This window comes from Aythya fuligula, chromosome 1 (assembly GCF_009819795.1).
Source record: "Aythya fuligula isolate bAytFul2 chromosome 1, bAytFul2.pri, whole genome shotgun sequence".
Taxonomy (NCBI): Eukaryota; Metazoa; Chordata; class Aves; order Anseriformes; family Anatidae; genus Aythya; species Aythya fuligula.
The window spans coordinates 1,200,326-1,221,205 of NC_045559.1; the positions used below are offsets into that span (position 1 = coordinate 1,200,326).

General features: G+C 58.6%; 1 protein-coding gene across 1 annotated transcript; it reads right to left on the reverse strand.

The window, feature by feature from the left end:
* Window positions 1–254: 254 nt before the first annotated feature.
* TNPO3 (transportin 3) lies at window positions 255–19,901 on the reverse strand. Its single transcript, XM_032207618.1, has 23 exons — window positions 19,721–19,901; window positions 16,141–16,341; window positions 15,104–15,177; window positions 14,558–14,714; window positions 13,009–13,152; window positions 11,686–11,861; window positions 10,539–10,677; window positions 9,788–9,934; window positions 9,411–9,518; window positions 8,962–9,053; window positions 6,732–6,871; window positions 6,460–6,651; window positions 4,727–4,818; window positions 4,174–4,250; window positions 3,914–3,974; window positions 3,539–3,679; window positions 2,958–3,074; window positions 2,499–2,593; window positions 2,216–2,372; window positions 1,567–1,734; window positions 1,268–1,380; window positions 544–635; window positions 255–458 (listed from the first exon to the last, which is right to left on the reverse strand). The coding sequence occupies exons 1-22, from the start codon at window positions 19,844–19,846 to the stop codon at window positions 575–577; spliced, it is 2,778 nt and encodes a 925-aa protein (XP_032063509.1). The 5' UTR covers window positions 19,847–19,901; the 3' UTR covers window positions 255–458; window positions 544–574.
* Between the last annotated feature and the right edge of the window lie 979 nt (window positions 19,902–20,880).

Below are 20,880 nucleotides of genomic sequence, written 5' to 3' on the forward strand. Positions count from 1 at the left end.
CTGCTGCCCGCGAGGGGCCGGGGGGGGCGCCCAGCAGCCACCCCCTCGCTGCTGGGTACGGTGGAAACCCCACGGTTCCTGAAGGAATCGGTGTTTCTTTCTTTCTTTTTCATTTCACAGAAAGTTTTCTACTTTGCGCTCTTGTTTTGCTGCCAGGCAAATTCATTTTCTGCCGGTGGTTCTGTTTTTTTTTTTGTTGTTGTTGTTGCTTTTTTTTGTTTGTTTTTTTTGTTTGTTTGTTTGTGTTTTTTTTTTTTTTCCCCCGTTGATTTCTTTTCTTGTTTCGGGGCCGTGGCGCGGGCACGGGACGCGCCGAGCCCTCCTCCGGCACGCGGCGGCCGCGGCTGGCGGGACGCGCTGGAGCGAGTGAAAGCCCTCGGCCGCGACGAAGGTTGCTGATTGTGGGACACGTTCTCGTTTTTCTTCGTTTCCTGTCTTCTTCTAATTAAAAGACATTCCTGGGAGGGGAGGGGAGGGGAGGGGAAGGGAGAGGGTCAGGGCAACGCCGCAGCCCTCAAGCCCCGTGGCGTGGCCGAGCCCTACCTGGGAGACAGGCGCCGTGCCGGTGCCGGAGCTATCGGAAGAGGCGGGTGAAGTCCCTCAGAGCCCAGCAGACCTGCTTACATTCCTCGGCGCTGCAGGACAAGAGGAAGGACGGCTGCGTTAGGGGAAGGACAGCCGGACCGGACGGGGACGTTGAGTCACAATTTTGGCTTCCCCAAAAGCTTGGGCGATGCCCTCCCGGAGTGGAGGGGGAGCGCAGACACACCCAGGACATGAAGGCAGCGCGGCGAGCCCCCAGCGCTGTCCTTGGGGTGCCACCCCGCAGCCCCCAGGGCTCAGAGCGGGGCTCAGCGATCCCACAGCGACTGGGAGGAGTGGGCAGGGCGTGTGCAAGGCGCCAGCACCCTGATGCAGCGTTTGCAGGAGAGGAAAAACCTGTCGGGGCTGGGAACTCCCCACGGCGCCGCGCTGGGAACGGCCGGGGCAGTGGCAGGGGTAAAATCCCTGCAGGACCCGGTGCCAGGGGACAAACCGTGCCCGTGCGGGGTCTGAAACCCTCCGGGGGGGCTGCAAGGAACTGGAGGAGCAGCCCCGTAGGGATGGGCCCCGCTCAGCACCAGCGGCGTGGTTGGGGTTGGAATGGTCTGGGCAGGATGCGGGCGCTGGGGGTGGGGGAGGACGGCGAGAGAGGCGTTGAGGCTCCCCTCAGAAGTTGGGGGGAACCCCCCGAGAGGGGTTTTTTTCCCCCCCCCCTCAGCCTCACCTCGTGACCTGCTTGTGGAAGTCTGTCAGCTGCTTGTGTGTGACCTGGATGGCTCCTCCCGTCGTCTCCTTTGGTAAGCCCTTCAGGGAATTCTCCAGCCAGCGGCAAAACGTCTGCAGGAGGAGGAAGAAGAGGAGGAGGATGAGGAGGAGGAGGAGAGGCAGCAGCTCAGCACCACGGGACACCCCAGGAGAAAGCCACGCTCGATCCAAGCAGCTTTTGCCCCCAATCCAAGCATCATTTGCCCCCCAACCCATCACGAGGAGGACCCCCGGGGCCGCGCCGCGCGCCCCTCTCACCGGCCGGTCGATCTGCATGATCTCCCAGAGCACCTCGGCGACGTCGGGCAGGGTGTAGGGGGGCAGGCAGAAGCAGCAGGTGTGCAGCAGCTGGTTGACGAGCTGCTGGCCCAGCTGGTTCATCACCTGCCCGATCAGCTCCTTGCGCACCTCGAAGTCCTCCTCGTGCTGCAAGAGGGGGTGAAAAGAGGGTGAGGGGGTGCCGAGAAGCGGGCAGCACCCCGGGCATCTCACGGAATTGGAGAATCACAAAAGGATTGGGTCAGAAGGGAACTTAAAACCCATCTAATCCCAATCCTTTCCATGGTAGGGACCCCTCCCACCAGCCCCAGCTGCTCCCAGCGCCATCCAGCCCGGCCTTGGGCACCCCCAGCTCCTCGGGGCAGCCAGCACCAGGGCCTCACCACCCTCATAACAAAGAATTTCTTCCTAATCTCTAATCTAAACCTACCCACCACCCTCATAATAAACAATTTCTTCCTAATCTCTAATCTAAACCTACCTTCCTCCGGATTAAAGCCATTCCCCGTGCCCCCCCTGACACAGAGTCCCTCCCCAGCCCTCCTGCAGCCCCCCCAGGACGGCATCCCACGGGAACAGACCCCATCCTTGTCCCCCCCCTCCTCCCCAGTGGGGGACACAAACTCACGTCGTTGGCCACCCCGGTGTGGATGAGGTCTCGCAGGAACTTCATGACGCTGCAGTTGGCGTCCCGGTGGTCCAGGGTGGTGGCGGCGATGGCCCACTGCAGGATGGGGATCATCACCTGGCTGCGCAGCAGGGTGACGGGGCTGCGCTGGATGAACCTGCGAGGACAGAGAGGAGGGGGGGACAGGACACCAGGGGGTCACCAACACGGGACGGACGCGCTGCCCTGGTGGCACCGAGAAGGCTCCGGGAAGGAGAAGGGGGTGAAAAAGGGAGCAAAGAACCTGGCTGCCAGGCGGAAGAGGTCGTCCACGGTGTCCGGGTGGTTCTGGAGGCCGTTGGGCTGCTCGAGGAGTTGGAAGGTGGGGATGCAGAGCGCCTAGGAGGAGGAGGAGGAGGAGGAGGAGGGGAGAGGGGATTTGTCAGCAATTAGCGGTCGTTACGGCGATTTTGGTTGATGAGACCCCGAGCCAGCCCCGTCGGCAGGAGGGAGGACAGGCAGAGAGACCCCACGGAGGGGGATGTTGGAGTCCAGCTCGGCCCTCCCCCTGTCCGAGCCCTCCTCTCCACCTGCAAATCCCCAGCACGGACCACGGGGAGCAGGTCAGAGCCTCATTCTCCCCACAGCCACTGCTCCCACCACCCCGGGGACCTGCAGGGGGGGGTTCCTGCCTCTCCCTGCCCTAACAGGACTCATCCCAGAGGCTCCGAGGACCCCCGCTGGCCCCCCGGTGGGCGATTACCTGCAGCATGTCGAGCAGCCCCTGCCGGCAGCCCTCCTCCATGCCGTACTCGTCCACCAGGATGCTGCCCAGGTAGAGGAAGCAGGAGTGCTGGTGTGCCCGGTAGACGTTCACCATCTGCGGGGAGAGGCACGACGTGATGCCAGCCCCCTGCAAACACCGCCCCCAGCCCCCCACTCAGAGCCCCCAGCCCTATTGGGGGCACATCCCAAGAGCAAAGGAGCTGCCTGGTGGCTCTGCTGGCTCTCCAGAGCATCCTTGCACTGCGTGGACCCCAAGCGAGCGCAGGTTCCTCTCCTTTAGAGCTCAGCCCAGCCTAAAGCTGGGGGGCGTGGGGGCCACCGAGCTGAGTTCTGTCTCCCTGGGGGGGCCACACGCTGCCACATCTCTTTGTATCCCTTTCAAAAATCACATCCACGACCCCTGGAGGGGCTCACGGGCGGTTCAAAGCTCCCTGCCGCCCACACGGGTTTGTGCAGGAGCTCGCGGCGCTTTCAGCCACGTCCCTGTCCCCGTCCCTGTCCCCACGGCGGGGGCTGCTGCAGGGGGAGGTGACCCCCACCCGGGCAGACCCCACGTACCTGCGTGACCAGCGGCTGCAGCAGCGCGGCCGAGCCCTTGCCCACGCAGCGGACGGCGAAGCGCAGGCAGCGGCAGCAGCGCTCCACGATGCGGTTATCGGCACTGTGTTTGTTCAGGGTCTCCGACAGCACGGGCCAGATCTGTGCAGGGAGGGGAAACGTGAGAAAAGGAAACAGCATGTGAGATACTGCCACGGCTCGGAGCGAAAAAAGGCCCAAATTGACCCAAAAAACGGCAGGGAGATGCCCCTCAGGTGCTGGTTTTGGGGTGTGTGAATTGGCTCCGACTCGGAGACGGGACCGGCGTGGTACCTCCAGCAGCACCATCCCCCCCACCCGACGTCTTCTCCCCACCCTAAAATTCCCCAAACTCACCTCCTGAATGACTTTTTGGCACGGGTGGATCTGCCCATTTTCGACAATGGGGTTGGTATGCCTGCGAAAGGCAGAGAAAGGTCAACCCCCCCTTCCTCTACTCCGTCATTTTTGGGGGTAGAAAGGTAAGAAAAGGGGCTGGGAGGCCCAGCACCCACAGGAGCTGTGGGGAAGGGGCTCAGAGGGGCCAGGACCCCGCGCTCAGCCCCTGCTGTGGGGGCTGGAGGCTGTTAGCCCCGCTCAGGCTGCATCCCCTGTACCTAAAGATGACGGCGAGCCGGTCCAGGGGCACTGTGGGGTCTGAGGAGAGGCCGTTGCTCGGCTCCTGAGAGAGCAGCTGGAAGAAAAACGAAAGGTGGGGACATCAGGAATGTCATCCCTCCAGCCCAGGGACATTTCTTTGTTCTGGCAGGAGCAGCACCACGGATCCCGGCACGGAAAACCTTTACCCAGGACCTGAGTGGCTCCTGGTCTCGGCCACATGCATGAGGGTCACCCCAAAAGCTCAGGGAGGCTTTTCCCTCTCCCTCTCCACACCCCGAGCCTCCTCTGGGCTCACCAAATCCGTCCCTGCTCTCCCTGACCCCAAAAAAGCCCCCAAATATAATGGGGGCGATAATCTTCCCCCAAAAAGCCCCCACGGCCCCATTTTGGGGGCCTGGCCCAGGCTATAAGCCACCGTCTGCCTTCGAGGGCAGCTCCTGGCACACGCGGGGGTCTCTGGGGAGCGGATTTTTCTCTCCCACCCTCCAGGTTCAGCATGGGGAGCCCATTTAAGCCCCCGGGGGTGCAGCAGGAGCCACGGGGCCGTACCTTCTTCAGCGCCATCACCTGCACGGCGCAGAGCTCGCTGAGGCACTCGGCGATCTTCTCCAGGGGCAGCCTGGCCAGCACCAGCGCGGTGCCTGAAACAGGAAAAAAAGAAAAAAAAGGGGTCAGGAATCAGCACCACAGCCCCAAAATCCCCTCCTCAGCCCTTTAAGCACGAAGCCCTCAGCCCCACGGCCGCCCCGCTGTCAAAGGTGGGCACCCGAGCCCCTGGGGAGCCTCCGAGGCCCCGACGCGAGCGCATCCCGCTGCCCAAATCGTGTGGAAAACGATAAAAACCAGTAATTTTCTGCCTCCTGTGGCCAGCTGAGAGTTTTTAAAGGTCAGGAACCCACTGGGGATGTGGTTGGGGCACCGAGGGGCATTGGGTGCCCTTGGTGGTGCTGAGGGATGGGGTTTGGTGGTGGGGCTCAGGAGGTCAGGCTGACGGCTGGGCTTGGTGATCTTGGAGACCTTTTCCCCTTTTCCTCTCTCCTTTTTTTTTTTTTTTTTTAATCCCTTTTTTTCTCTCCCTTTTTTTAATCCATTCCTTTTCCTCTCTTTTGAATCCTTTCCCTTTTCCTCTCTTGAATCCCCCTTTTCCTTTTTTGAATCCCTTCCTTTTGCTCTTTTTCTTTTTTTAAATCCCCTCCTTTTTCCTCTTTTTTTAAATCCCCTCCTTTTCCTCTTTATCTCTTCTTAAATCCCCTTTTTCCTTTTTTTACTCCCTTCCCTTTTCATTTTTTTAATCCCTTCCTTCTCCCTCCCTTTTTTTAAATCCCCTACTTTTTCCTCTTTTTCTTTTCTTAAATCCCTTTTCCCTCCTTTTTTTAATCCCTTCCTTTTCCCTCCCTTTAATCCCTTCCTTTTTCTTTCTTAAATCCCCTTTTTCCTCCTTTTTTAATCTCTTCCTTTTCCATCCTTTTTTAAAATCCCTTCCTTTTTACTCTCACTTTTTTTTTTTCAACTATTTCAAACCTCCCAGCATCTCAAGTTCCGAGCATCTGCACGGCACGCAGACAACCCAGAGAGCCCTCTTTTTTTTTAATCCCCTCCTTTTCCCTTTTTTTTTTTTTTTTTAAATCCCCTCCTTTTCCCTCCCTTTTTTTAATCCCTTCCTTCTTTTTTTTAATCCCCTCCTTTTCTCTCCTTTTTAATCCCTTCCTTTTCCTCTTTATCTTTTCTTAAATCCCCTCCTTTTTCCTCTTTTAATAATCCCTTCCCTTTTCATTTTTTTAATCCCTTCATTTTCCCTCCCCTTTTTTTAATCCCCTACTTTTTCCTCTTTTTCTTTTCTTAAATCCTTTTTTCCTATTTTGTAATCCCTTCCTTTTCCCGTTTTTAATCCCTTCCATTTCCCTTTTTTTAATCCCTTACTTTTCCTTTTTTTATAAATCCCTTCCTTTCCCTCCTTTTTATCTCTTCCTTTTCCCTCCCTTTTTTTAACCCCTTCCTTTTCCCTCCCTTCTTTTCTTAAATCCCCTTTTTCCTCTTTTTTAATCCCTTCTTTTTCCCTTTTCTTAATCCCTTCCTTTTCCCTCCTCTTTTTTTACCCCTTCCTTTTCCCTCCTCCTCACTTTCTCCTCTTTCTCCAACTCCAAACCTCCCCGCATCTCACCCTCCCACCACCTCCACGCCACGCAGACCCAACACCTCACCTCCAGCCCTGGGGGTGGAAATTTTGGGCAAGCTCCGAGCCCAAAAATCCGCGTGTCCCTCCATCTCCTGCCCACACTCACCCTTGAGGAGCCCCACGGCAGCCTCCGGAGACAGCGTGAAGGAGTCGAGGGAGCGGGCGATCTCCAGCAGCCCGGTGAAGTGCTGCGCCATGTGGTCCCGGCACACGGAGCAGATGTTGTGGATGGCTTTGGCAGCGGCCGAGGCCAAGCGCCGGTCGCACAGCCCCTTCATCAGGTAGCCCAGAACGGGATCTGCGGGGCAAGGACAGCTCTGTGAGAAATTGGGGGGTTAGCAGGGAGCTGGGGGGGTTTTACCCCGGGAGGAAACTCACCCAGGAACTGCGGGTTCCTGTCCACCACCTCGCTCATCTCGCCCACCAGCTCGATGCTGGTGTAGCGCACGGCGGTGTGCACGCTCTCGGGGAGCCGCACCACTCCCTCCAGCACCTCCACCAGCGTGGGGTTGTTCTCCCTGTGGGGGGAAGGAAGAGGGATGGGATGAGGCCGTGGGAAGGGGCTCGATGTGCTCGCCCCCTCCCCATAAAGGTTGTCCCGAAAGGAGCTGGCTCGGTTGTAGAGGTGTGGGGTAACCACGGCTGGAGCAGGAGCCACCGGGCAGAGCCAGCTGCAAAGGGAAGCAGAGTGACCCCGGGTGGAAAGAAATGAGAGAAGAACCCAGGGTGGAAAGGGAATCACAGGAAAACCCCAGGTGGAAAGAAATCACAGAATGATCCCAGGTGGAAATGAAATCACAGAATAAACCCCGGTGGAAAGGGAATCACAGAAGATCCCTGGGTGGAAATGGGATCACAAAATATCTCCAGGTGGAAAAGGAACCAAAGAACAACCCTGGGTGGAAAGGGAATCACAGAAGATCCCTGGATGGAAATAAATCACAGAGTAATTCCGGGTGGAAAGGGAATCAGAGAACAATCCCAGGTGGGAATAAATCACAGAATATCTCCAGGTGGAAATGAAATCAACAGAAAATCCTCCAGTGGAAAGGGAATCACAGAAGATCCTGGGTTGGAAACACAACCACAGAATAACCCCAGGTGGAACGGGAATCACAGAAGATCTCTGGGTGGACATAAATCACGGAGTAATTCCAGGTGGAAAGGAAATCAGAGAGTATCTCCAGATGGAAAGGGAATCACAGAACAAACCCGGGTGGAAAGGGAATCAGAGAATAACCCTGGATGGAAATAAATCACAGAATATCTCCAGGTGGAAATGGAATCACAGAATAACCCTGGGTGGAAAGGGAATCTCAGAGTAACCTTGGATGGAAATAAACCACAGAGTAATCCTGGGTGGAAAGGGAATCAGAGAATAACCCCAGGTGGAAATAAATCAGAGAATAACACGGGGTGGAAATGAAATCAGAGTAACCCCAGGTGGAAAGGGAATCAGAGAACAACCCCCACTGGAAATGGAGTCACAGAAGATCCCTGGGTGGAAATAAATCACAGAGTAATTCTGGGTGGAAAGGGAATCAGAGAACAGCCCTGGGTGGAAAGGGAATCAGAGAATAACCCTGGGTGGAAATAAATCACAGAACATCTCCAGGTGGAAATGAAATCAACAGAATATCCCCGAGTGGAAAGGGAATCACAGAAGATCCTGGGTTGGAAACGCAGCCACAGAATAACCCCCAGTGAAAGTGGAATCAGAGAATAACCCTGGGTGGAAAGGGAATCTCAGAGTAATCCTGGGTGGAAATAAATCAGAGAATAAACCCTGGTGGAAATGAAATCCACAGAAGATCCCTGGGTGGAAAGGGAATCACGGAATAACTCCGTGTGGAAATAAATCAGAGAATAACACGGGGTGGAAATGAAATCAGAATAACCCCAGGTGGAAAGGGAATCAGAGAACAACCCCCAGTGGAAATAAATCACAGAGCAACCTCAGATGGAAAGGGAACCCCAGAAGGTGCTGGGCTGGGAAGGGAGTCCCAGAACCACCCCTGCTGGAAACACAACCCCTGCACACCCCGGGCTGGGAGGGACCCCCAGGGATCACCGAGATGCCCATGGCATGAAAATGAAGCCTCCCCGGGCTCTCCCCAGGCCACCAGGAGGCTGCTGCCGATCCCCAGGTGGCCACCACGATCCCCAGGTGGCCACCACGGCACCAGCACTGCCTGCCCTCTCTGGGAGAGCAGGGCCCAGCTCCTGCTTTATCCCCAGCCCCGGAGGCACAAGGTCAGGGGGAGGTGAAGCAGAAATAGAACCGGAGATAACGCCGGGCAGAGCGGCCTTGGCACAGAAAAAAGTGTCCAAAAACACAATGAGAACAGAAAAAAAAAGGGGTCTGGATGCTTCCCGTGGTCCCAGCTCCATCCTGGGTCCCGTTCCCAGCTGGGAATTGAGACCCCAACCCCAACACGGGCAGGGGGTGCTGTGCCGGTGCGCTGCTCGACGTCCTGCTTGAGCTGAAGCAGGTTTTAAATGTGTGAATCCTGCTTTCTGCCTGGGAAAGCCCAACCCCACGAGTGTCCTTGGGATATTGAGCAAACCCCAGGGCTGTGGGGCCACCAGCAGGGCCAGCAGCACTCACTGGTCGACGCTCTTGGCGATGGAGGCCATGATGAAGAGGACAGCTTCCGTCACCTCCCAGGGCGGGTTCCCATCCTTCAGGGTGGCGTAGAGCTGGGGGAGGAGAGCTGGTCACAAAAAGAGCCACCACTGCAGCCCCCAGACCCTCCCCGAGACCTCCACCTCTTCCTCCCATCACGCCAACCCCCCTCCCTGCACGAAGCCTCGCTGGTCACAAAGCACCCGGGGCTGCTTTGGGACCCCCAAAACGCCAGAGCTGCTCCCCCCTAAACATCCCCAGCGCCTCTCTCGGCCTCTTCCTCGTGCTCGAGGAGGTGATTTGTGTGTGGGGGGGGCTTCCTCCCCGCTCTGAAGGCTCCCAGCGGGTGTTTTGAGGCCTGGATGGAGCCAGGAGGTGCAGGGCACGACAGGAGGAGTCCCACGGGGCCGGCAGCGCGGGGCAGAACCCACCTGAGCAAAGCACTCCACCGAGCCCACCAGGAAGATGAGATCCTTCACCAGGTCCGAGACCCGCATCCGGAACTCCCCAAAATCGTCCGTCTCCTCGGGGACACCCTCCTAGAGGAGAGCACGGAGAGCAGAGGTGTTAAAACCGCTCCTGGAGGCCCCTCGGCCACGCCAGCACACGAGTAGAAATCACATTTCAAGACAGAAACCCATCCCTGCTCCCCTCTCCCCAGGCAGAGGGGCTGGGAGGGGATTTTGGGGGGCAACAGGAGGTGCCAGGCAGCAGCTTTAATTACTCCCAGCCCTCTCCCTGCAATTTTAAGTGTGGCAGCACCACCTGGAGGGCCCCGAAGCCCCCGGGGGAGCTGTTCCACCCTTACGTGGTCCGAGTCGAGCTGGCAGTGCCTGGCCAGAGCGTGGAGCAGGCGCTGGATGTAGGCTTTGAAGATGCTGTGGATCACCGCGTCGTCCGTCTTGTACAGGTGCTCCCCCAGCCGGTACCAGAAGTTGAAGGAGATTTCCACAACCTGGGCAGGAAGATTTAAAAAAAAAGAATAAAATTATAAAAAAAAAGGCAGCAGCTCGTCACTACCAGGGTGTTGGCACCACGTCCCGAGCTCCAGGGGGGACCTGGGGGGTCACACAGATTTTCCACGGGCAGAAATGCTTCTTCAGGCCACAAAAAAATGTGGTCCTGCTGCTGGTCACGTAACAGGGGATTTTAAACCCAGAGGCAGCCTGAAAACCTGCCGCCAGCCCCCTGAAGAGAGCAAAAATTATTCCTGAAAAAGTAAAACCAAAGCAGACGCGCTGGCTGGCGCTCCAAACTTCACATCAGTCGCTCCTTCCAATGATAAATTTGTGTCCCCACTGGCCATTTATTTTTTGGGGGAGCTCTGGGTCCTCCTGAGCACAAGATTATGGCCGAGGGAGACCACAAAGGGGGCTGCTGGCACCCACAAAGCGCCCACCCCGCTTTTATCTGACAAAGACAAAGCGAGCAGGAGCTGAGTTACAGCCCCGTGAGGTTTAAACCAAGAGGACGAAGCCCCCAGCACGCCTCCCAGGATGATTTCCCACTGCCTCGGCCTCGGGTGAGCCAATTTGGGTGCCGGGAGGAGCAGCACCCACCTCGTACTGCGGGTGACCCGCGCAGATCAGCAGCAGCTCCAGCGTGCGCAGGTCGCCCAGCCCTTGGCCCGGCGTGCAGACAATTTTGTCCAGGAAGGTCTCACAGAGCTCAGTGAACACGCGGCAGTAATTGAGCACCCTGGAGAGGGGAGAAACGGGGTGAGAAATGTTCCAGGAGGGTCTGTAAGGGTGGTGTGGCGGGGATGGGGGCTCTCGGGTGCTGCAGGAATCCCCAAGTGGTTGTGGGGAGCTGGGGGGGGGACTCTGCTCGCAGGGAACCAGTGGTAGGAGCAGAGGGAACGGCCTCGAGTTGTGCCAGGGGAGGTTGAGGTTGGAAATGAGGAGAGATTTCTGCTCAGAAAGAGGAGCCAGGCGTTGGGACGGGTTGCCCAGGGAGGTGGGGGAGTCCCCGTCCCTGGGGGTGTTCAGGGAGAGGTTGGACGTGGTGCTTGGGGACAGGGTTTGGTGGTGACAGTGGTGGGAGGGGGTGGTTGGACCAGATCTTTTAGGGCTTTTCCAGCCCTAACGATTCTAGGATTCTATATCAGAAGCTCTGAATTCCTTCGGGTCAAAGGTACACATTATTTGGACTTCATCCACCCATGGAGTGAGCAGGGGCCAGGTGAGAAATGGGGCACAAGGAGCTCAAAATCTCCAGGGTGGAAGCAGCAGGACAGCAGCCTCCACCCCCAAAACCTTCCCAAACCTCTCAGGTTTGAAATGGAAGCTGGAAGGAAAGGGGCTGGCCACGGGGTGGGCTCACCCCAAAGAGGCTGTGCCCACCCACAACACTTTAAATGGTGAGGAATTGAGCAAATTCTCCTGGTGTTTGTGATAAAACACTGGTGGAGGTGGAGAACTGGGGGGTCTCCGGTTGGGGGGCAGCCAACACAGCTTTCAGCGTGGTTTTTGGGGGCTTCAGAGGTTTTTGGGGCAGGAAGGCTGCGGGATTTTAAGGTTCACCCCTTCTGGGCACGATGCAGAGCGCCACCCCGGGGCACGCAGCGCTGCAGCGGGGCGGGGAATCCCCCAGCTCGCTTCGTTTGCAGCCTCTGCTTTGCACCAGAGGTTTTGGAGCGCCTCAACGAGCAGCACGGGCTCCAAAAAATAACCCCGGGCACTTCGTCACCGCCGGGAGTTGACTCACTTGTCCAAGTCCTCCCTGGCCACGGCCATGTGGTAGGCGCTCTCCAGGGTGAGGACGCCCTGGAAAAGCTGCAGGGCCAGGGGCAGGTTGGTCTCCACGTTCTCGATGGCGTAGAGGGCCGAGCAAACGCAGTCCGAGGCGGCTTCGTGGAGGTTCGAGGAGGTTTTGTCCTGTTGCTGCCAAAAAAAAAAGAAAAAAGAAGAAGCAGAAGTGAGCCCCGGGGCGGTGCTGCCAAGCCCTCGTGTCGGCGCCGTGGCTTTTGGAGGGTTTCCTCCAGCCCCTGCACAACCCTCGCGCACGCACGGAGGGGAGAGGGGGAATATGGACCACCGTGGTGGGCTGGGGAGGGGGAATTTGGGTCCCATTTGGCAGGAAATGGTGCAAAGCTGCTGGAGCAAGCGCCCCGAGCAGTCGAGGAGGGAGACGAGGGCGCGGCTCCGCGGGTGCCTCTCGCCTGGGGTCTCAAAGCATCCAAACCGCAGCCCACCCAGCCTCACGGCACCCCCCCGGGACAAACATCAGGCTTAAAAACGACACCAGCAGGAGGGGAAGGTCCCCTGGGGCACGGGTTCGTGCCCTGATATCATCTGCCCTTTCCCCCCCGCTGACCGAGGGCCCTCGTTTGCATGTGCCGTTGGTTTCCTTGCACGGATGCAAATGAAGGTGCCCTCGTTTGCAGCCCTCGTTTGCAGCCCGAGCTTCCTCCCTCCTGCAGGAATCGCTGCTCCTCGGGTGCTCTTTCACCGCCCCACCGGGCTCTCCAAACCCTCCCCTGGTCCACGGGGCTCGGGGGCTCTCCCACGTGCCCAAAAAAACCCCCTTGGGGAGCTGACGTTCTGAGGCAAAACTTCAAAAAGGGAATTTATGAAGTGTTTTGGTGAAAATCCGGAGAAAAAACAGCAGTGAATTCAGCGCTAAGCAGATGAAATCAACACCTGGTGCTTTCTCCAAGCCTTTGAATCCCAAAACAACCCCCTTAAAGCAGGAAGGGGGCTGAGGAGGTGGAAGCGCTGCTCGGGCGTCTCTGCTCGCTCCCAAAAGCTCTGCCAACGCCGCACCTCCCCCAGGTGATGGGCTCTGGTAGAGCTGTGCCTTTCCCAAAATGTTTCACCCCAAATTAGGGAAGCTTTTCTGCCTTTTATCGAGCTCTGCTGCCCAGTTCTGTGCTGCTACGGAGGAGCCCCACGAGGTTTTAGAGATCCAGGCCCCCTCCCGGACCATGACGGAGGCACCTCGAGTCCTTCTGGTCCCAGAACTGATTCCAGGAATTGCTCCAGGTCCGAGTTCGCTCCGGAAAAACAACCCCAGGCCTGAAAAACTCACCAGCACCTCGAAGAGCAGCGACAGCAGCTTGCTGTTGGCCATGAAGGTGCTGTCCAGGACACCCAGGTTGAACCAGCTCCCCAGGCACCGGAAGATTTTGATGAGCATCTTCTCGTCGTTGCCCGCTTTCTCCACGCACGTCATCTGCAGGGGGGGGGAAAGGAAGGAGTGCTCAGGACCCCAGCACGTAATTTCAGACACAAAACGACTTTTGGGAGGCCGTCCTGGAGCTTTTACACCAAGAACCAGCCCTGGTGCTCATCCCCCCGAGGGTGCACAGAACCCTCAGCGGTGCTGGAGCCACACGGAGGGGTGCAGATCCTGCAGGTGGGTGTTGTACGCCAGCCTAGTCGCCACCAAAAATATTTAAAAGCCCATTTTCCAACTCAAAAAAGTGATTTTCGCACCCAAATCCTACACGGGAGACTGAGGTTTGCTCCTCAGGCAGCTGGTTAAAGTCCCCGGGCGGGGGTTTTCTGGGAAACGAGGGGAAACGACCGCTCCTCTCCCCAAAAAGGAGAGGGTGAGAGGGGCACGGTTCCTTTCCCTCTTTAAAAACAGACACGAAATGGTGAAAACTGAACGGGAAGCTCAAGAAATTAAGGCCTGGGCTTTGTTTTAGCCAGAGGATCAGGCTGGCTGCTCATCTACGGGACTCAAATAACGCCAAAGGGCACGAGAAGGCTCTCTTGGGAAGGGAGGAAGCCAGGATGGCACGGGGAGGATTCACTCATCCCAGAGCTCACCCTCTGCTGCCCTGACTTTTTGAGGTTCCCAGCACCCAGATCCCGGAAAATGTGAAAGGGGAAGCCCCTGGAGACAAGCCAGGAGGTTTGCCATGGGGACAGTTTGAACACGGTCACAGCAAAGCCCGGTTTTGGCAGCAGCAAACACGTTGTGGAGATAAATCTGTAGCCTTGGGTGGTTGCAGCAGGGTGAGGATCAGGAGTGTACCAGGCTGGAAGGGGTGTGAGAAAAGGAAGCCGAGTCTCTAAGGATCTCTCTGAGGGGTCGGTGACAATACCTGTGTGTGCACACCCCGAAACAGGCCGGGGTTCTCTCATTTCACCCCAAAAAATAACCCCAAACTGCCGCAGGCTGCGCAGGAGCCGGGTCCCAGCCACCCACTGGAGCCCAGCTGTGAGATCGAAGAGGTTTTCCTGAACTTACGAATCCTGGGGTGGTTTGGGCTGGCAGGGACCTCAAAAATGAGCAGGCTCCAGCCCCCTACCACGGCAGGGACACCCCCCACCAGCCCTGGCTGCCCCCAGCCCCATCCAGCCTGGCCTGGAGTGGAGAGTGGGCAGCAGAGACCCCAAAAAAGAGGACAAAACCACCAGAACTCCCTCAATTCTCAGCCCAGCACTAACAGGAGCCTGAGCGTGACGGGTTAGGACTTCATTCTGCTCAGCGCCAGCCCTATAAAAGCAGTTTTGATGCATTTTTTTCCCTCCTCCAGCTTTGACCACAGCCCGGAGCGACCCAAATCGGTGACGTGGAGGGAGAAGCAGCTCCTCCAGCTCCCCGAGCAGCCGGGCAGGACCCTTACCAGCAGCGAGACGACCGTGCTGGAGTAATAAGCCAGGTCCTCGATGATCTCGGTGCGCCGGTTGGCCCCGATGCGCAGGGAGCGGCTGTGGACCTCCTCGGGCAGCACCGTGAGGATCTCCAGCAGGAAGGGCAGCGAGGTGACATCGTTGCTGTACCTGGCAGGAAGGAGAGGTGCGAGGGGTGAAGGCAGAGAAAATGAAGGGAAACGGGTGAAAATTAAGGAAAACGGGGCGGGTGAAGGGAGCCGGAGGGCCCAGGGTGGTGGCAACCGAACCCAACCTCGATGTTCGGTGGGATAATGCTGAGAGGGGCGCAAAAGGAACAAAGTCAGGGGTGAGGGAAGCCCCTGAGGGTCAGAGAGCTGCGTGTTTTATCACACAGAGCCACGAGCAACTTCTCCTCCAGCCCCCCGAGGTGCTTTTATTGATCGGGAAACAGAAACTCCCCTTGCGGTGGGAACACGGGGGCCCGACGCGGCTCCTCCCCAAAAATATCCCCCAAAATTTTGAGGGGTTTATCCCCCCGCCAAAAAAATATCACTTACTTCTCAACCAGTGTCTGCACGCAGCCCTTCCAAGAAGCCATCTGCAGGGCGAGGTCTGCGATCGCTAAAGCAAGCTGGAAAAGGAGAGAGAACACGGCTCAGGGGGGGGCAAATCCCAAACCCCCCCAAAGGTGGGCATCGGGGCCCCACACCACGCTCAGCCCCTTCAAAAAAGGGGTTTCCCGAGTGGTATCGGCACCTTACGCCTTGCTGCTGCCCGATTTAGCCACAGGGAGTCCCCAAATTTCCCAAATTCTACTCGCTGGGTGCTTCTGGAGCAGCCGTGCTGGCTCCTTGGCTCCTCTGGAGGAGCCACACGGGGTCGTGCGGGGCAGGGAACAAAACCCGACCCCCTCGTGCTGTCACACACCTCTGCCCCCTGATTCCCCACCTAGAGAAAATTATTTCGGGCTTTTTATTATTTCAGGAGCACTGCAGGCTCCTTTCCTTTATTGTTTTGTCAACGCCACCAGCTTAACCAAGGTCTTTGGGGGAAAAAGTGAATTGGGGACGATCGTCCCCATCGCCCTGCACCTCCCCGCGGGAGCCTCTGATCCTCTGTGATCCTCCCCGCTGGGTTAATTCAAGATTTCGCTGGGTTATTTCAAGATTTAAAGCCTCACCCCGGGCTGTGGTGATGAAAAAGGGATTTCCCAGAGAGAAGAACCCCGTGGAGTGTCCCCGACACCGCGCCCTGGGAGCGGCCGGGCCCTGCTCCCTTCCCTCTCCCAGCAGGGCCATAAAAATGGGTGGTGAAAAAAGGAAATCGGGAACGAGCACGGGTGGAGGATTTTGTGCTGGGAGAGGCGGTTGAACGCCTGCAGCAGTGCCTGGGGGGGAAAAAAAGTGGCAGGGGGATGCCTGAAGGCTTTGGCTTGGGGAAAAATCAGCGGTGGCAGCGGTGGAGGCGGCCACGGGGAGCACGGCGCGTGGCGTTGGGGGATCCTACACCAAGGAAGGACGGAGACTGGCCACCAGTTGCCCCCAAACTGGGCTGGAACCGGGCGCGTCGAACCCCCGGGGGGAATTTTCCTTACCTGGGTGACGATGACGGGCGAGAGATCTTTCAAATTCTGGATGTGGGAGAGCAGCGAGTCGCGCAGGGAGGCGTGCGAGTCGGTGGGCAGCTCGTAGAAGGAGGTCTGGATCTTCATCTTCATCGTCTGCGCCGCGAAGTAGCACGACTCCACATCCTGACGGATCTGCAGCAGCTGGTCCGAGATCTCCCAGGCGTGAACCTGCGGGGAGAAGAAGCCCCACAATAAACCCTCTCCCCTTGATTTTCGCCCAAAAATGTCCCCTGGTTTTGTTTTTTTTCGCCCTAAAATGCCCGCTGGTTTTGTTTTTTTTCGCCCTAAAACGCCCGCTGGTTTTGTTTTTTTTCTGCCCTAAAACACCCCCTGGTTTTGTTTTTTTTCGCCCTAAAACACCCGCTGGTTTTGTTTCTTTTTACCCTAAAACACCCGCTGGTTTTGTTTCTTTTTACCCTAAAACACCCGCTGGTTTTGTTTTTTTTCGCCCTAAAACGCCCGCCGGTCTTGTTATTTTTTCACCCTAAAACGCCCACTGGTTTTGGGTTTTTTCCGCCCTAAAACGCCCGTTGGTTTTGGATTTTTTTCGCCCTAAAACGCCCGCTGGTCTTGTTATTTTTTCGCCCTAAAACGCCCGCTGGTTTTGGATTTTGGAATAAACGGGGATTTAGTAGGGGAATCAAAAACGGCAGTTTTTGGGGCGCTGAGCCACGGCCCCGGTGGTGCGAGAGGAAAATGCCGCGGGAAGAGGAGGGAGCTCACCAAAAAGGGGTGAAACTGCTCAGAAAATGGTTGAATTTTGGAGATTTGGGGGATTTTTTTGGGGGGCGCAGGGTTCCCGAGCATCCCTGGGGTGTTAGGGGAGGATCCAGCCCCGCTTTGCGGTCAAACAGCATCCAGGGAGTCCTGGAGGCAGCGAGGGTTTAAAATAATGTTAAAATAGGGAATTTTGGTCCAATTGAGGAGGAAAAAAGGTTTGGGGAGATGCCCCGGGTGTCATCAGCACGCGGAGAGCTCGTTTTGGGGTCGGCCGAGCCCCCAAAAAGTGGCCGTGCCCTGCCCCGAGGAGCAGGACTTGGACACGAGGCTGGAAACCGCGCCAGGAACCCGTGGGAGGAGATGGGAAAATCCCCAAAAATCAGGAAAAGACGAAAATTTGGGGAGTTTCTGGTGTCTGAGGGGGCACGGCACGCTGATCCCAATGTGGGACGCTCCCCTCCTGACCCAAAAAACCCCAAATTTGGGTCCAGGACCCTGCAGGTACAGTCCTGGGGTGGCCCCGAGCCCCCCTTCGCCGTCCCGGGGCCAAAGAAGGGGGAGGTGCAGCCACCCCAAAAGGGGCACCACGGGACCCCAAAATGCCTTGGGGTGTCCCAAAAAGGGTTTTGGGGTGTCCTGGGGGGGGCAGAGAGAGGCAGGGGCAGCGTCCCCACAGCAGGGCACGAGGGATGGGTGAGAATTTGGGGGATTCCCACTTGCAGGGTTCCACTGGGGGCCCAAAGCAGGGATTTGGGGTCAGGGCATGGCCCAGCAGGGTGTTGGGGTGCCCCAAAAGCCCCCAAAGACCCCAAAAGGGGGGGTTAGGGGGGCTGGGATGGGCCCCCCAGGGACTGGGCACGACCCCAAGCTGCTGGGGCACCGAACTCAGGCACCGGGGTTGTTTTTTGGGGTGTTTTTTGGGGGATATGGGGTTGGGATGAGCTCAGGGGTTGGTTTTTGGGGTGTTTTTTGGGGGACTGGGGGTCAGGGTGAGCTCGGGGGCTGGTTTTTGGGGTGTTTTTGGGGGACATGGGGTCGGGATGAGCTCGGGGTGCTGTGCAACACCCCCAGGGGTGCTGCCACGCGGCTCCCCCCAGGAGGGAATAAAGGGGGATTGATATGGGATTAATATGGGATTAATATGGGATGGCTCCAACGGGGCTTGGGGAGCTCCCTGTGGGGCTATGGGGGGGCGGGGGGGCACTGGGGCTGTCCTGGGGGGGGCACAGGGGGGGATTGGCAGAGCCTGAGCCGAGCGAACCCAAAGCAGGCGGCGGTGCCGGAGCCCCCCCCAGGAATAATCCCAAACCCCCCCCAAAACCCAATATTATGAAGCCCCCTCCCAACCCTAAAAAATAGCCCCCCCAAGAGCAATCCCAAGCTTGCCCTGTTCCTGAAGCCCCCCCAAATCCCATATCTTGGACATCGCCCCCAAATCCCATATCCCGGACCCCCCCCAGCTCAACCTGGGGTCCCCCCACACCCCATATCCTGGACACCCCCCCCAAACACGACCCCAAACCCCATGCCCTGCCCCCTCCAACACTGATCCTGCCCCCCCCCAGCCCAATATCCTGGGGGTCCCCAACCCCCTTATCTCAGGGCCCTCCCCCTAAACCTGATCCTGGGACCCCCCCAGGCCCCATATCCCAGACCCCAAACCCCATATCCCAGAGCCCCCCCCCCCCAAACCCTACACCCAGGACCCCCCCAGTCGCTAACCAGGGCTCTTCCAGCCCCCTTCCTGACCCCCCCCCAACCCCATACCCAGTACCCACCCCCCAGGCCTCTTCCTAAAACCCTCCCAAACTCCATATCCCAGAGCCCCCCCCCCAAAACCCCATACCTGGGACCCCCCCCAGCCCCTTGCCAAGGCCCCCCCAGCTCCTAACTGGGACTCCCCCCAGGCCCCTTCCTGTCCCCCCCCAACCCCATACCCGGTCCCCATCCCCCAGATCTCTTCCTAAGCCCCCCCCAAACCCCATATCCCACAACCTCCCCCCCAAACCCGGGACCCCCCCAGTCCCTAACCGAGGTCCCCCCAGCCCACTTCCCGGTCCCCCCCCAACCCCATACCCGGTCCCCACCCCCCAGGCCTCTTCCTAAGCCCCCCCCAAACCCCAAATCCCACAGCCCCCCCCAAACCCTATACCCGGGCCCCCCTAGCCCTTACCTGGGACCCTCCCCCAGTCCCCTTCCTGACCCCCCCCCAACCCCATACCCGGTCCTCACCCCCCCAGGCCTCTTCCTAACCCCCCCCAAACCCCATATCCCAGAGCGCCCCCCAAAACCCTCTACCCAGTACTCCCCCAGCCCCTTCCCAAGCCCCCCCAGTCCCTAACCGAGGCCCCTCCAGCCCCCTTCCTGACCCCCCCCAACCCCATACCCGGTCCCCACCCCTCAGGCCTCTTCCTAAACCCCCCCAAACCTCAAATCCCACAGCCCCCCCCAAACCCTATACCCGGCCCCCCCTAGCCCTTACCTGGGACGCCCCCCCATTCCCCTTCCTGACCCCCCCCCCAACCCCATACCCGCTCCCCACCCCCCAGGCCTCTTCCTAACCCCCCCCCAAACCCCATATCCCAGAGCCCCCCCCCCCCCAAGACCCTATACCCAGGGACCCCCCCTTTCCCTAACCAGAACCCCCCTAGTCCCTAACCGAGGCCCCCCCAGGCCCCTTCCTGACCCCCCCCAACCCCATACCCGCTCCCCACCCCCCAGGCCTGTTCCTAAACCCCCCCAACCCCCTCCCATTGCCCCCAATCCCCCCCCAATTACCCCCCCACCCCCCCCAGCCCCCCCCAGCCCCCTCCCACCCCCCTCTCACCGATCTCTGCAGCTCCCCCAGCCAGCAGCTCGCCCTCTCCTTGCCGCTGGGGTCGGGGTCGTGGTAGAGGGCCTGCACGGCCTGGTAAACCAGCTGCAGGCTGGGTTTGGCCCCTCCGGCCTCCATGGCGCCTCCTCGGCCGCCCCCTCAGCGCCTCCCGCCGCCCGCCGCCATCTCCTGGCCCCGCGCCGGTACCGGGACGCGGCGGTGCACCCCTTAAACCGCTCCCCCCCACCCCCAAAACCCCCCTCACCACCCCGCCGCTTGCTCCAACCCCCCCCCCCCTCCCCCCCAAAGCCTTCCGACCGCTCTGCCGCCGCCCCCAGGTTTTCCCCGGTGCTCCCGGTTCCTTCTCAACGTCGCCGTTTTCCCCGCTCCCGGTTGCCGGTGAGGCCGCCAAACGGGGGGGGGGGGGGGGGCGGAACGTTGGAGGCCGGAACGGTGTTGGCGAGGGGTTGGGGGTGCGGCGGGCAAAAGGGGCCGGGTGCGCCCCACGCGGAAGGGAGGCGGCGGGAAGCGGAGGGGGGGGCGGGGCTTAAAGGGTTGGGGCGGGGAGGGGGTGGCCGCTGGGGGGCGGCCCAGTTCGCCCAGTTCGCCCAGTATGGGCGGTGAGCGGGCGGCGCGGGGCGCTGGTGGGCCGGTTAGCTGGTTGGACGGCCGGCACAGTTAGCCCGGTGGCCGGCCGGCCCAGTTTGCCCAGTTAACAGCCTTCCCAGTTATCCCAGTTATCCCAGTTACCCAGTTATCCCAGTTATCCCAGTTCCAGTTATCCCAATTTTCCCAGTTATCCCAGTTATCCCAGTTACCGAGTTATCCCAATTATCCCAGTTATCCCAGTTATCCAGTTATCCCAATTCCAGTTATCCCAATTATCTCAGTTATCCCAGTTATCCCAGTTACCCCGTTGTTCCAGTTATCCCAATTACCCCAGTTGTCCCAGTTATCCCAGTTACCCCGTTGTTCCAGTTATCCCAATTATCCCAGTTATCCAGTTATCCCAATTCCAGTTATCCTAATTTTCCCAGTTATCCCAGTTATCCGGTTGTCCAGTTATCCTAATTATCTCAGTTATCCCAGTTATCCCAGTTACCCCGTTGTTCCAGTTATCCCAATTATCCCAGTTGTTCCAGTTATCCCAATTCCAGTTATCCTAATTTTCC